The 15,270-nt window shown below is 42.9% G+C and overlaps 1 protein-coding gene across 1 annotated transcript in view; it reads left to right on the forward strand.

The window, feature by feature from the left end:
- SDHC (succinate dehydrogenase complex subunit C) overlaps window positions 1-15,270 on the forward strand; it is a 32,391-nt gene continuing 17,121 nt past the window's right edge. Inside the window, exons 1-4 of the mRNA XM_032849475.1 lie at window positions 1-63; window positions 5,508-5,564; window positions 7,130-7,231; window positions 14,659-14,720. Of these exons, the coding sequence (XP_032705366.1) occupies window positions 44-63; window positions 5,508-5,564; window positions 7,130-7,231; window positions 14,659-14,720 (241 nt within the window). The 5' untranslated portion in view covers window positions 1-43. The remainder of the gene's footprint in view (window positions 64-5,507; window positions 5,565-7,129; window positions 7,232-14,658; window positions 14,721-15,270) is intronic.

Below are 15,270 nucleotides of genomic sequence, written 5' to 3' on the forward strand. Positions count from 1 at the left end.
GCGGGGGCGTTGAACGTCACTTCCGTCCAGGCGGGAACTCGAGATGGCTGCGCTCTTGTTGAGGTGACTTTAGCCTGGGGCTGGGAGTCGTTGTCCGCGGCCCTCGGGAGGCCTGCACTGTCCCTCACGTCTTGCTGACGGGTGTTTGCCCCGTGCCTGGGCAGGGAAAGGGCCCACGGGTGTGCGTGCCACGCGCTGTGGAATCCTAGGGCCCCTTCCCTTCCCCCAGCCGCTCCGGTATTCGGGGTCACCGGCCCGTTATCTCGCCCCTGCTGCCTACCGACGGGTCGCGCGCGCGGCTGTCGCCCCTTCAACTTCCCCCACCTCCAGTACTTTTTCTCCAGGTTGCGCTTCGGACCGCTCCCAGAGCCAAACTCCGAGACCGTAAAGTTCAGCGGATCATCCGCTAGGACTCCGAGGTCTTACTCAGGAATTGGGCCTCGGGGAGAGGGATCTTGGTGTGCTCTGTCTTTGCTTATACCCGCTGCAGACGCCCGTGCTGGCTGCGAGTGGGCACTGTCTGAGTTCCTAACGGGCCCCTGGCGGAGGGCACAGGAGGCCTAGATCTTACCGCGCTGGCGATTAGCAACAGCGCCCGTAGCGGTCGCTCTGCTGCCCCACAGCAGCCCGGTTAATTCAGTTGTAATTTCCCTTTGCATTTGGGGTGAGAAGGGAGGGGGGGGTAGATGTCTCAGTTTTTCCATACGAGGTCATTCACTGTCCGGAGTACTCTAGATTTCCTTCCATTCTGAGCCGTCCTCTTTCCAGGTTTCATTCTCAGAGCCCTTAGGGACGCACCAACTTCAGTGACTTCAGACCCTCCTGGTACAGAGGCCAGCATAGTTTCGTGCCAGGCCTATTTTTGGAAACTGTTGGTTGTGGAAAGTTAGTTCTAATGTTGTTGAGATTTAATTCCTGATTTCCCCAAATGTCTTCTCATTTCTCTTTCCACTAGAGTCACCCAGTATAAAAATAGAGGGACTTTGTTTAGTTTTTCTCTGTGACAAAATGATTCCTCTTGCAGTTGAGATCGGGAATGGGTTACTTTAATCCATCATTTTCCTCCCTGTCTCTTATTTCCAAATGTATCTTTTTTCCCCCCCCTAAGGTATGCCAGGGCCAGTCATGCCAGAACTGCATTCTTTATTCCAGGTAGTTTTGCCATAATTGACTGATTTTGAATTCTTTGATATATTTTGGTAGATGTCAGGGACTTTGGTAGAATTAACATTTAGCTGGCTGTGATCATATTGGTTCTAAACAGTTCATTTTATGAGTTTCAGGATAATTTAGAAGCTGACAGTTATCGTACTCATTAAGCATACACATTTTGAGATGTGTAGGATGGTCACCACTAGGATTCAATGCCAAGAAATAGACTTCTCTTTCATTAGTAGTAATTTGAAGTTCATGGGAAGGGCACCTCTCTTCTTTTCTCACAAGGGCTTTCTTAAGAGGGGACATAGGGAATTAAATTTTTTTTCTTTTTTTCTTTTTTAAGATGTATTTTATTTATTTTAGAAAAAGAGAGAGAACATGTATGCAGAGAGGAGAGAATCTCAAGCAGACTCCCTGCTGAGCAGAGAGTGGGTTGAGGTCCCAGGGCTCAGTCTCACGACTCTGAGATCATGACCTGTGCTGAATTCAAGAGTTGGGCGCCCAAGCCATTGAGCCACCCTGGTGCCCCCCAAGTTTTTTTTTTCTGATGGATGTTGTGAGTCAAGTTGCATTTCACTACAGGGATTTGGAACTGTTCATAATGTGCTGATTTAGCCTCAGAGGAACATACCTTCGAAGCAATTATAGGAGCTGGTTTCTAGTTCTGGTATTGTCACGAACTCCATTATTTTGGACAAGTCAATGTCACCGGTTCCATGATTGTGGTTTCCTCATTGTGAATGAAAATAGCAATAACTTGGGCCCATTTAAAAAGAAGTACGGGTTAAACATTTTTAATGTTTGGCTAACTAAAAATTATTAGTGCTCAGAGTACTGTATGTCATGAATTTTCAATAGTGCTCTATATTTTGTATACTCCCAAAACAGTTCGCAGACTAGCCAGGAATAAATAACCTGCTGAGGAATGCACGCTCTGTTGGCACTCAGTCCAGGAATGCCTTGCCAAAGCCAAGATGGAGATTCAGAACTAAGCTAAGAACAGCTAGGCTTCTAATAAAGTTCATGGTGCTTAAGCACAAAGTCACCAAGAGTCATTAACTATCTTCACATCATATTAAGTGCTACTTGTGAAACACCTCTAAAAATAAGGTTTAACTTTACATATATAAGACTGCTTTTTAAAATAAGCATATTCATTTACAAAACCATTTTTTTTGAGCCTCTCTTATGTGTCAGACATTATTACAGGTGTTCTGGACACAAAGCTTCCCAGTCTTATCCTTGAAGAGCTCAGGCTAGCAGAGGAGAGAATAGATTAATTATTAAACAGCATAATATGTGTTGATACAGAGATAAGAAGTGGTGTAGAAGCAAGGCCCAAGCAAGGCTGAGGAAACTGAAGTCGCCATCCAGGAGTTGTTGGGTTTTGAAGGATGAGTTTGTCAGAGTGTGAGCGAGGTTCCACTTAAAGAACAGCACAGGCAGAAGCATGTGGTCCTACAATGGCTTGCTCTTTCTTGGCGTATGTAGTATAATACTTTTGTGTGGTAGACGTATAAGGGGCTGAAGGGAATTTGTGGGAGAGTGGGTCTAGACCTTGAACTGCAAGCAGCGGGGAACTGTTAAAAGACTTTGGGGCAGAAAAGCAATGAAATCAGCTTTATTCTTCAGTAAGTTAGCTTTGGTAATATTGAATGATAGGGAAGAGAGGGATGCTAGGGAAAGCAGTCCAAGAGCTCCTTTTATAGTCCTCTTTGTGAGAAATGAAAAGAATAAGGACTAAGACAATGGACTGAAGTTTCTTGGACAGTACTGATAGGATTGGGTGACGCCTCGCATATGTATGGGGGGGGTGAGAGGAAAGAAGAAATCAGGCTGTAGCTTGGGAGTAGGTTGAGTGCTAATAGCCATTAATGAGAACTTTTTAAAGATTTTATTTATTAATTTGATAGACAGTGAGAGAGGGAATGCAAGCAGGGGGAGTGGGAGAGAGAGAAGCAGGCTTCTGCTGAGCAGGGAGCCCGAGGCAGGGCTCAATCCCAGGACCCTGAGATCATGACCTGAGCCGAAGGCAGACACTTGACGATTGAGCCACCCAGGTGCCCCTAATGAGAACTTTCGTGTACAGATGATTCCCCTTCATCCTGTCCTTCAAAGTTACAGGTATTTTAGAGTTGCTCTTAGCCCAGATATTTCTAAAACTTTTTGGCATACCATCAGATCAAGTCATATCGAAGTCATATAAGAGAAACTCATTATATTGTAGTCACATCTTGTTTCGCACCAAAAATGTTTTATTTAGTTTGATCCCATAGACTTGGCTTTGAATAACTTTTGTTTTTTTCCAAAAGTCAAATCCATTTTCAGCAGATGAATATTTTTATCACCACTGAGCATTTTAAAAAGAATGTGATGTTAATTCTAAAGACCTTGGCGAGACCAATGAAATATTAGTAATATATATATGGATGATACTGCATTTTTGAGACTGCTTTTCTGTACATTTTCTTATGTAATCCTCCCAGTGACCAATCAGGTAGGTCCTATGAGTCCCATTTCATAAGTGAAAAAGCTGCAGCCCAGTGATTCCATAAAGTTACGCAGCTTACACTAACTAGAACTCCAGTGTGACTTTTTTACTTTACTGTCCTTTCTGCCTCACTGTTGTTGCCCGAATCCAGAGAAGAGTTTCAGAAATGATTTGAGCAGTGATTACATTTTGGGTAGACATGTGTAATGCATTTAAAAGGGAACAGTACTAACTAGAGTGATACATTCTGGCGTATTAATTAAAAATAACGTACTGTTACCTTTCAGCTCTAACATATAAAGTACAGGTCCTTGGTAGAACTTTTCAGAATTCCTGGTCTCTCATGAAAGGCAAGGATAGATACCTACTTTTGTCATATTTCGGTTAAGGCTAGGAGTTTGTGCAACTGGGGTCTGTTAGGGCCTTGTGGAAAGCTTACATTGGCATTTGTCTGGGAAACAATAGCACTAGACAGACTGCTGTAGATTCCAACCCACATCTGCAAACTCTTGCCGGGTCGCTGGGGGCCTGGACCCAGCCTGGTGCGAGGAATGCGTGCCCTGCAACTCCGGAGCCACAATTACTTCAATTGATGGAAGACATTTGTTCCCACTTCTTTCTGGGAGCCTTGGGGGCACAATGTCAGTATTCACCTCTTGCCGCCAAAGCTGGAAAGATGGAAGAGCTGAAGGAAGTGTTGATTGGATTATTTTGTCTTCCGACAGTGGACCCTTCTCCTGTCCTGTGTAAAGCATAGGGATTTTGAACTGTTCATGCATCTAGTATCAGCATGTCATCGGTGTGAGGGACACCATGAGCTTTTTTTTTAGAAGATCATTGGATCTCAAGGATATTTTATATCCCCACAGTGCCTTACATATAATAGATATACCATAAACTTTTGTAGAACAATGCATTTTTAATTCTAGTGCCAGAAATTCACTTTCTTAAATACTTTTGGAAAGATTTAGTATAATGTTGAATAAACGGGTGTAGTTGTCCTGCTTTTCATAATACTATGTGAACTCTGGGTCCGTTAAACTTTACATAGAATGCCTGGGCACATCTTCATTTTAGACTTGAAAAGCAGTTTTTGTACTGATATATACCTTTTCAAAAATAGTAACTTTTTGGTATCAAACTTGTGTACCCTCTTCACACAACTCTTCACTAGTCAGGGAAATCTTTGCATTTCCATGCTTTTTTGACTTGAAGTTCATCCAGCTTGTCTGGAACTTGATGGTAGTTCCCAAGATGATAGCTGAATAGTTAGGCCCCTCCTCCCACACACCACGGGTTCTTCAGCCTTCTTAATTCATCCATTTGCAGCAGGTAACTAAGGTATATTCTTACCCTTATTCTTATTCTTGTTCTTATTTACCTCTGTCCTTTACTCATCACCTCCTTTAAGACCTAACTTGAAATGTTGAACGTTACTAACTCTGATTGTTCTTTTGTTTTGTATTATTCATGTTCAGCGAAAACTTTATTTTGCATTTCTAGGTTATGTACGTGATTATTCCCCAGTTCTTTGAAGTGGTAGCTTTCCAACTAAAAAATTTCTCAAAGACATTGATACTATCCTTGTTTTCATCTTACTAATTTTCCCCTCTAATCCTAAATCCAATACGACACAAAAATAGAGAAGTTGATAAACTGATGTTGATCTCTAAATGTGTGTTGACTCTTTATTCTCTCTTTAAAAAAAAAAAAAAAGGATTTTATTTTTAAGTAATCTCTACATCCAGCGTGGGGCTCGGGGGATACGACCCTGAGATTCAGGGTTGCAGACTCCAGCCACTGAGCCAGCCAGGTGCTCCCCCCACCCCCACTGACTCTTTATTCTCTTATCTTGCAGACATGTTGGCCGTCATTGCCTCCGTGCCCACCTTAGTCCTCGGCTCTGTATCAGAAAGTAAGTTCCTAAATTTGCGGAGGTTATTATGACTTAACGTTTTTGCCCTCAGGCAACAGCAGTGGGGTGTTGCTTTAGATTTTAGGGGTACATATGAAAGAAGGAAGTTCCAGATGGTTAGCTGAAAATTTAGTGATTGTGGTCACTATTTTTCTCATCTTGGTAGCAGAAGGAAGGATAAGAATATTCAACTTTAAATTTGGGAAATGTTTTATACTTTCAGAAAAGTTGAAGAGTAGTGCAGGGGAGTTCTATACACATTTCACTTAGATTCATCAGTTGTTAACATTTCGCTGTGTTGACTTAGAGTTTTATGTATTTTAGGTTGTGTCTTATGAAATTGTAATTTTTGTTGGTCAAAGCTGGTCTAAGATTGACAATCTAGTGTGGTCCAGACTGATGTGTATTTAATTATTGTTAGTATTTTCTCTGAATTCTCTGAGATTAAGTTGCAGACACCATGACGCTTTACTTCTAAATACTACTTCTGAGAATAAGAACATTATCTTATATATAGCAGTATAATTATACAAACACAATTATTGAATTCAGGAAATTTAACATTGATGTACTCTTATCCAGCATGCAGTTAGTTTTCAGATTTTCCATTTGTCCCAAATAATGTACTTTATAGAAATACAGTCTTCTGTTCCCCATCCAGGAGCTGATTAGGCTCACATATTCTATTTACTTGTCATATTTCTTAGTATCCTTTAATCTGGAATTGCTTCTTAGCCTCCTTGGCCTTTGGTGGCACATTTTTGAAGAATACAGGCCAGTTATTTTGTAGAATGTTTCTCAAATTGGATTTGTCTGGCCGTTTCCTATAATTTAGAGTCAGGTTACCCATTTTCGGCAGGAGTCATACTTAAGTGGTATGTACTCCCTGTCACATTCGCATCGGGGGCGTGTGATCATATGAATAAGGGAATGTCTGCTAGGTATTTTTCCACTATGAAGTTACTGTTTTTTTCTTTCTGTAATCAGTAATCTATGGGTAGGTTATATTTTCTTGAGGGGAATGGAATCATGTTTAATATGGGTACATAATAAATTAAATTGTTGAACACAGCCATTCAACACTTGGCTTCAACCCAACCCAGTGACAAGGGAAACCAAGAAACTGTTCGGAGGTACCGAGCTGATGCAGTTCTTGATTTTTGAAAACCTGAAAGGGTGTCTTGACAAAACAGATGAGAGCAGGTGGTGATGTATGAGACAACACCCGTGGCCTGGGGAAAGGGTGATTCATTTATGTAAATGTTTTTAAAATATTGTCCTTGCTCTGCTGTACAATGCAAAGGAAGTTGAGCTTCTTTTGCTTGACCTATGCGTTGGGGGTTTGGGAAGAGGAATTCTCCCCTGATACGACCTCCCTGGGTGATTGAGGTTATTACTGAGTCAGACTTGGCATAGCGATGGGGAGTGGATGAACGTGTTTTCCTTCTGCAGTGGGTTCATCCAGCCCAGCTTAGAGCTTAGCTTTTTTGATTTAACTTTTTGTACATAAACACTTAAGCCAAGTTTACTTTTAATCATTTTAAAACCTTCTGGTTTTATTTTAGTGCTGTTCCTTTGGGAACCACAGCCAAGGAAGAGATGGAGAGGTTCTGGAGTAAGAACACCGATTTAAACCGTCCTCTGTCTCCCCATATCACCATCTACAGGTAAGGTCTCTGGAACCAGGGAGTCTAGAAGTAATGGGTGAAGGTCCTGGAGGTTGGGCCATTGCCTCCCTGAGTATTTCCCTCAGGCCTTTTATATAAGAAAAAGACTGTTTTCTGTCTTCTGGCCTTAGAGGGTATTTTATCCTGTAGAATTACCATTTGGAAAATGCTGGTGGGTCAAAATGTAATATCCATTAATTGAAAAACATTATTGTGAAACAGTTTCAAATTTACATAAATGTTACAAAAACGGTACACCGAAATCCTGTAGAGCTGTATGTGCAGTCCCAATTCATTAACATGCCCAGATGATTTAAGTTCAAGTGCTAGATGATGTTCCATCAGTCCTGTAATGCTGCTGTAACAAGTTAACACAAACTTTGTGGCTTAAAACAACACACTTGCTGTCTTACAGTTCCATAGGTCAGAAGGCTGACATAGGTCTCACTGGGTTAAAATTAAGGTGTTGGTAGGGCTGCATTCCCTTCTGGAGGCTCACGGGAAGAATCTATTTCCATGTGTGGTTTGTAGAGGCTGCTGTGAGTTCCTTGGCTTGTGGCCTCCTCCCTCCTCTTCAAAACCAGCAATGATGGGTGACTTTCTTCTTCCTCCCACCACTTTGACCCTGCTTCCGTTGTCACATTTCTTCTCCATTCCCTCCTTCTGCCAGCCTCTCCCCCTTTTAAGGACTTTTGTGATTATGTTGGAACCATCCAGGTAATCCCTAATCCCGGATAGTCTCCTTAGCTTAAGGTGAGTTTATTAGCAAACTTAGTTTCATCTGCAACTTTAAATTCCCCTTTGCCATTTAAGGTAAAATACTCATAGGTTCCAGGGCCTAGAATGTGGCCATCTTTAGGGAGGTTGTTACTCTGCCTATCACAGACCCTTAATACTTGAGTGTGTGTTTCTTAAATTCAAGGACACTGTAGGGTGGCTTGGTCGATTAAACATCCGATATTAGATCGGGTCCTGATCTCAGTCAGGGTGGTGATATTGATCCTGGCCACAGGATACCCTCACCCTCTCCCTCTGCCCCTTCCCGCCCCCACCCCTCTCTAAAAAAAAAAAAATGCAAGGATGCTCATAGTACAACCATCACAATCAGAAAATTAACTTTGACCCAGTGTCACCATCTAATCCTCAGATCCTATTCAGATGTTGTCAGTTGTCCTAGTAATGTCCTTTATAGGTCCAGGATCCAGCCTAGGATCGTGTGTTACGTTTAGTTGTCTCTTTAACTCTTGATCTCCTTCAAGTGTGGAACAGTTTTTTAGTCTTTCCCTATCTTTCATGACATTAACATTTTTAAAGTGTTCCCGTTCACGTTTGCCTGGCGTTTTCCTGTGATTTATGCATTTTTGGCAGGAATAGCTCTGAAGTGATGCTGTGGTCTTCTCAGTGCATGGGGGTGCGGGGGGTAGGGATGGGGGTGCGGGGGTAGGGATGGGGGTGCGGGGGGTGGGGATGGGGGTGCGGGGGATGGGGATGGGGGTGTGGGGGTGGGGATGGGGGCTACATGTGATGATTGATCCATTACTGGAGATGTTGACTTTTATCTAGTTACAGTGTGTCTGCTTAGGTTTCTCCATTTATAAAGTTCATGAGTACAAATACTGTGTTTATAATCGCTAATTATTTTGTGGTGAGACTTCCTCCCGTCTCCGGTCTATTGATACTTACCGTCAGCATTTATTAGTTATTACTAGGAATCCGTTATTACTGTGGTGGTTGCCAGATTGTACTTTTTCTAATTCCATCATACCTAGTAGATTTATTTATAAGTAAATTAATAAATAAATAGGCTAAAGCTTGCTTTCTTTATCAGTACAGATTTAAGGATTCCTAAAAGGAAAAACTCATGTCTCCTCTACTCTTAGGACACCAACTAAAGGAAAAACAGCACTGTTTCCTCTCTGCTTTCAGCACTTCTGACATCAGATGTGTGGAGGTTTTTCCCACACCAGCCAGTTTCCCAACTCCCTGGATACCAGTTGGGTGTGGAGTAGTTCATTTATGCCACATATTATTGGGAGTTAGTGCAGACCCCACAGGTCAGGGGCTCAGTCCTACAAGACTGTCCCCCACTCCAGATGCCAGTTTGCAAATCCTGTGCTTTTGACTGACCAGCTATAAATCACGGGTTCTTTCTGCCCCCTCCTCATGTCATATGAGTAGATCAGTAATTTGCTAGAGTTGCTCACAACTTGGAAACATTTACTTATGTTCACTAGTTACCTTACAAGGGCTAGTTCACTAGTTACGTTACAGCTGGTGCAGATCAATGGCCAGGTACCCTTGTAGGTGCCTATGTGTCAGGAACAGTTCCCAGCACAGCAGCTTCTGTCCCCGTGGAGTTGGGATACACCACACTCTTGACATGCGGATATCCTTAGCAACCTGGAAACTGAGACTTCTTCACTTTTGGGATTTTTATGGTAGGCAGGACCAGATACTAACTCAATTTCTAGCCCCTTTTCCCTCCCTGGAAAAAGAGGGGGTGGGCCTAAAAGCTGTAATCATGTCTCAGTCTTTCCGGTAACCAACCCCCATCCCGAGTCACCTCATTAAAACAAAGGACACTCTTACCACCCAGGAAGTTCCAAGGGATTTAGGAACTGTGTGTCAGGAATCAGGGTCAAAGACCAAATAGGAGGACAAAAGCTGTTCCAGCACTCCTTTTGTCACTCCGGAGATTATAAGGGTTTTAGGAGCTCAGTGTCAGGAACCAGGAATGGAGACAGTGTATATACGTGTTTCTTATTATTTCACAGTTCCTGTTTTGCCCAAAGGGTTCCATTGTTACTCTCTTTTGTTTTGGCGTCCAAACTGTCCCATACTCAGCCAGTGGGAGCCCTTGAGCATGGTTCCTGTGCAGTCAAGATCTGGGTGCTAGATGTGCTCATTGCTACCAGGCTTTCGTGGTTTCTAGGCCTTTTCAGTAGGGAGAGCTGGGGTGTATGTGTGTGCAGACCCAGAGGCACAGGTACGTGTGAGTGTACACATGGACACAGGTGCATCTGGTGTCCTCGGAAGTAACTTTGATAGCTTCTATGCTGGTGTCAGAGAAAATCCCCTCTCGAGCTGCTCCTCAAGCCCCACTGCCCTCCTCTTGGGTTCTTGCCAGGAGGCTGGCCATGTTTTAACCACCTCCACAAATACCACAACCCTTCAGATTTTTTCCAAGCCAGATTCCAGAAATAATTCTGATTGCAGAAATTGGACATTGTACTAAAACAGAAGGAGCCTAATAAGTGATCTTAATCCTTGCAACTTTATGGTAGAGCTTTTTTTAAGAGAAAAGATTTGGCGGGAGGATTATAATGAGAAGAACTTATATTATTCTGAATCTATATTTAAAGCCCTGGCCTGGGGGGAAGTGGGTGGCTCAGTCGGCTAAGCATCTGCCTTCAGTTCAGGTCATGATCCCAGAGTCCTGGGATCAAGCCCCATGTCGGGCTCCTGAGCAGGGAGCCTACTTCTCCCTCTCCCTCTGCCCTCCCCCTGCTTGTGTGCTCGCTTGGCGCTCTTTCTCTTTCAAATAACTAAACAAAATCTTAAAAAAAAAAAAGCAAAACTTTATTTTAAAATTTAATTACATCATCAACCACATTGGTTTTCAGAATGCTCCTTGGGGCTTTGGATATTCTACTAAGCTTCATGGATAGTTGCTGGAGGCTGGCCAACATGCACATGAAACGGTAGGCCCTGGGCCCCAGGGTAGCCAAAGCAACTTTACTTTGATCTGTTTTACATTTTGCGTTTTTGCATTTCAAGAAAGGTGCTGCTCACACATGCACACAAAGTTCGAAGTCACCTTTGTACCTAATGAGTGAATATCTTCTGCAGTATTTTCATGTGGTTCTCTGCCTATGCTTGTATACCTCTAATATACAAGGAACTCACTACCCCCCTTTTCCAGTTTGGGAACTTCTCTAATTATCAGAAAGACCCTTCTTTCATTGAAGTTGCTGCAACTTACATCTTCTATCCAATGGCTCTGGTTTGACCTTGAATCATTCAAAATAAATCTAAGCACACTGTTTATTGATTTTGAATATCTTTTCATATGCTTATTGGCCATGTGCATATCTTCTTTGGAGAACGGAGTATTCAAATCCTATGTTCATTTTTCTTTTTCTTTTTTTTTTTTATAAACATCTTCACACCAATTTTTTTTTTTAAAGATTTTATTTATTTATTTGACAGACAGAGATCACAGGTAGGCAGAGAGGCAGGCAGAGAGAGGAAGGGAAGCAGGCTCCCTGCTGAGCAGAGAGCCCTATGCGGGGCTCGATCCCAGGACTCTGGGATCATGATCTGAGCCCAAGGCAGAGGCTTTAACCCACTGAGCCACCCAGGTGCCCCCTATGTTCATTTTTCAATTGGGTTGTCTTTTTAAAAATTTTTTTGTTGTGGTAAAACATGCATAGTATAAAACTTGCCATTTTAACTATTTTTAAGTGCACGATTCAGTGGCATTAAACATAGTCACCTTGTACAAACCATCACCACTCCCCATCTCCAGAATCCTTTTATATTCTTAAACTGGAACTCTGTACTCATTAAACAGTAATTCCCATTCTCCTCTGACCCCAACCCCAGCCTCTAACCATTCGATTTTCTCTCTGTATAAATCTGACTACTCTTCGTGCCTCATAAAATGGAATCATACAATGCTTGTCCTTTTGTGCCCGGCTTATTTCACTTGGCACAGAGTCTTCAAGGTTCATCCATATCGTAGACTGTGTCAGACAGAAGTCCGCTCCTTTCTGAGGCTGAGTAAATCCTCTCTTACGTGTGTCGCTACGGTCTGGTTACCCGTTCATCCTCGCGGGGCCATTGTGTTGTTCCCACCTCTCGGCTCTTGGGAATAGCGCTGCAGTGAGCATCCCTGTACGAGTACCTCTTTGAGTTCCTGCTTTCAGTTCTTCTGGGTAGATATCCAGTACCAGAACCGAATTGCTGGATCACATGGTAATTCTTTATTTAATTTTTTGAGGAGCCCTCTCTACTGTTTTCCACAGGAGCAGTGCTGTTTTATGTTCCCATCAGTAGTGCGCAAGCATTCCACTTTCTCTGCCTCCTTATCAACACTTGTCTTTTGTTGTTTTTAATAACAGCCATCCTAAGGGTGTGGAGGGGTATCGCTTTCTAATTTTGATTGTCGTCTCCCTAATGATCGGTGGCACTGAGCCTCTTTTCACACACTAACTGGCCATTTGTGTATCTTCCTTGGAGAAATGCTTTTTACTCTGTCAGTGGTATTTTTTTTTTAAGATTTTATTTATTTATTTGAGAGACAGAGATCACAAGTAGGCAGAGAGGCAGGCAGAGAGAGAGGAGGAAGCAGGCTCCCTGTTGAGCAGAGAGCCCAATGCGGGGTCAGTGCGGGGCTCGAACCCAGGACCTGGGATCATGACCTGAGCCAAAGGCAGAGGTTTAACCCACTGAGCCACCAAGGCGCCCCAAAATTAGTACATTTCAAATCATTTATTTGTTGATTGCTCCCAGTGTGCTTGATAATCTTTTAGGAGTTGGAAATACAAAGATGAGTAAGATCTTACCTGAGTTCAAAGGGGTCTCATTGTGTCCTGAGAAAAACTTTTCCTGAAGGAAGATTTTAGTGGCTCTTAGTGATTCTCTTTTCTATAAGTGAATTAAAACAATCTTGATTTTCTGTCCTAGACTCTTAACTTATGTTCTACCAGGAAATAGTGGGAACGATCTGCGTTTGCTCTGTGATGTCTAGGCCTCAGCTATAAAACACAAAGGCTGGGGGCGCCTGGGTGGCTCAGTCGTTAAGCGACTGCCTTTGGCTCAGGTCATAATCCCTCAGTCCTGGGATCAAGCCCTGCATCGGGCTCCCTGCTTGGCGGGAAGCCTGCTTTTCCCTCTCTCACTCCCTGTGCTTGTGTTCTCTCTCTCACTGTGTCTCTCTCTCTGTCAAATAAATAAATAAAAATCTTTAAAAAATAAAAAAACCCACCAACGCTGGGGCTGAATTAATATGAAGATCCATTTACTCACATGACTTGGCTTCATTCTGGCTGTTAGGGGTGCCATCCTTTAATCCCCGCCTGAGCCTTCCTACCCGAGCTCTCCACACGGAGCTGTTTGGGCTTCTCACAGCCTGTGAGGGTGTGATTTGGAAGTCACGCAGTGTCACTTCTGCTACCTTCTCTTTCTTGAAGCCATCAGTCCTGACGTTCTGCCCAGGTTCATGGGGCTCAGCACTTAACGTGCCTGCTAAGGAGTGACAAGACTCTAGAAGGCCATGCGGGACTGGATCTGGTACTGTGGTTGTTCAGGAAATAAAATCTCCTTTACCTACTCAGCACCCAGCTGACCCAGGCTGTGGCTGTAACCATTTTTTGAAAATTAAGGTCACGTTTGACTCGAGCAGTTTCTTGTCTCACCCCCATTTTTCTGCTTCGGTATTTCTGAATATCCAGAGCTGTGCACACGCGTCATCTGGTAGACCTTCCAGTCATGGGATTTCATTTGCTGGCCGTGAGCCCTAAGTCCATTTGGAATGCTAAGCCGTGTCTTACAATTTCCCCACCTCTGTTTCTTTCAGTTCTCTCAAATCAATATTTGTTCTTTTTCAGTCTGATAATCATTCTCTTTGACAAATAAAATAGTTGAGCAATCTGCTTTGTACTCTGTCATCTATTAACATAAAATTGTCCATCCCGGTTAGGAGGCTTGCTTTCCCTGAATACAATTTTAAAAGCCCCTTTTTGTTGTCCTTGACATTTTTGCAAGCCTCAGCTCATTCTGGGTTTTAGTCTCCTGATTTATCTAACCAAATTCTGTCCTTGTTCTCTGCTTGTCCTTTGTTATGTGGCTCTTCTTCCACCTTTTATATTTATCCTGTTAAGTCTGAGTTAAGCAGAGTGGTGTCTAGCCAGTTTTTTGGGATTTCTTTAGCCATTACTCCTTTCTTACTGTGACCATTTTCATTACATAGTTAGAATTTCTTTCCGAGATTTTTTTCAGCCTACTTGAGTAGCTTCCTGTTAGAGTTGTGAAAATATGGTCTGATTATGTTCAGCATTTCCTCTCTAATTGGAGTTTCCAGGATCAATGTTAACTTTATCCAAAGACTCCCTTTCTTTCCATTTCACTAAACAGTCCTCTCGAGCATGAGAACTAGGTCCAGAATATAGCAGTGTTAATTGTCCTTCTACGGAAATGCTCTGGCAAATTAATGATTCAGAACATGATTTGATGACAAAGTATTTCAAAACGACGATGGATTAAGAAATGTTTACTAAATCCAGGAAAACTGGATTTAAAAATTTGGGATAGTAAGTTTATTAGGGAATAAATGACCTGAGCCAAAGGCAGAGGCTCAACCCACTGAGCCACCCAGGTGTCCCATATTTTCCTTTTTATAATTGCCTTTGTGTATTTCTTTGCAGCTGGTCTCTTCCCATGGCGATGTCCATTTGCCACCGTGGTACTGGCGTGGCCTTGAGTGCAGGTATGTACATGGGTACTTATGCACACATGCATAAGTGGGCACGTGTGCGCGCGCACACACACACACACTTCGAAGAACTTTGCTGTTTCCGTGGCTCTTGGTGCAGCCTCCTCTACAAATCAGCAACTTGATTTAGAGAAAAGGATGAGTCCTTTTAAGCTTATTGTTCATTCCTTTAACAATTCATTCTGGGTTCCCACGGTGCTCAGGTTCTATTCTTAGCCAGTATTTTGGTCTCAAACTCACAACCCTGAGATTAAGAGTCGCATGGTCTTCCGAGTGATCCCGCTGGGTGCCCCTACTTAGCCAGTTTTTAAATCACCCTAGCACATCCTGATGTTGTACTTATTGAAGTCACAGAGAGCAGAGCTAGAAATGTCATAGAAATGGGCTGGCCGGCTAAACATTGACCAGACACGGTCTGAGATTGGTCATCAACCTCATTCTTCCGGAAAGTCAGTTTTAGCACCCATTCTTTGTCACTTAGAATTAATCAGACCCCAAAAGATGAAGTCAGTCTCCAGTCTCACAAAATCTTAGTTTCCAGCCA

This window comes from Lontra canadensis, unplaced genomic scaffold (assembly GCF_010015895.1).
Source record: "Lontra canadensis isolate GAN:19392208 unplaced genomic scaffold, GSC_riverotter_1.0 scaffold230, whole genome shotgun sequence".
Taxonomy (NCBI): domain Eukaryota; kingdom Metazoa; phylum Chordata; class Mammalia; order Carnivora; family Mustelidae; genus Lontra; species Lontra canadensis.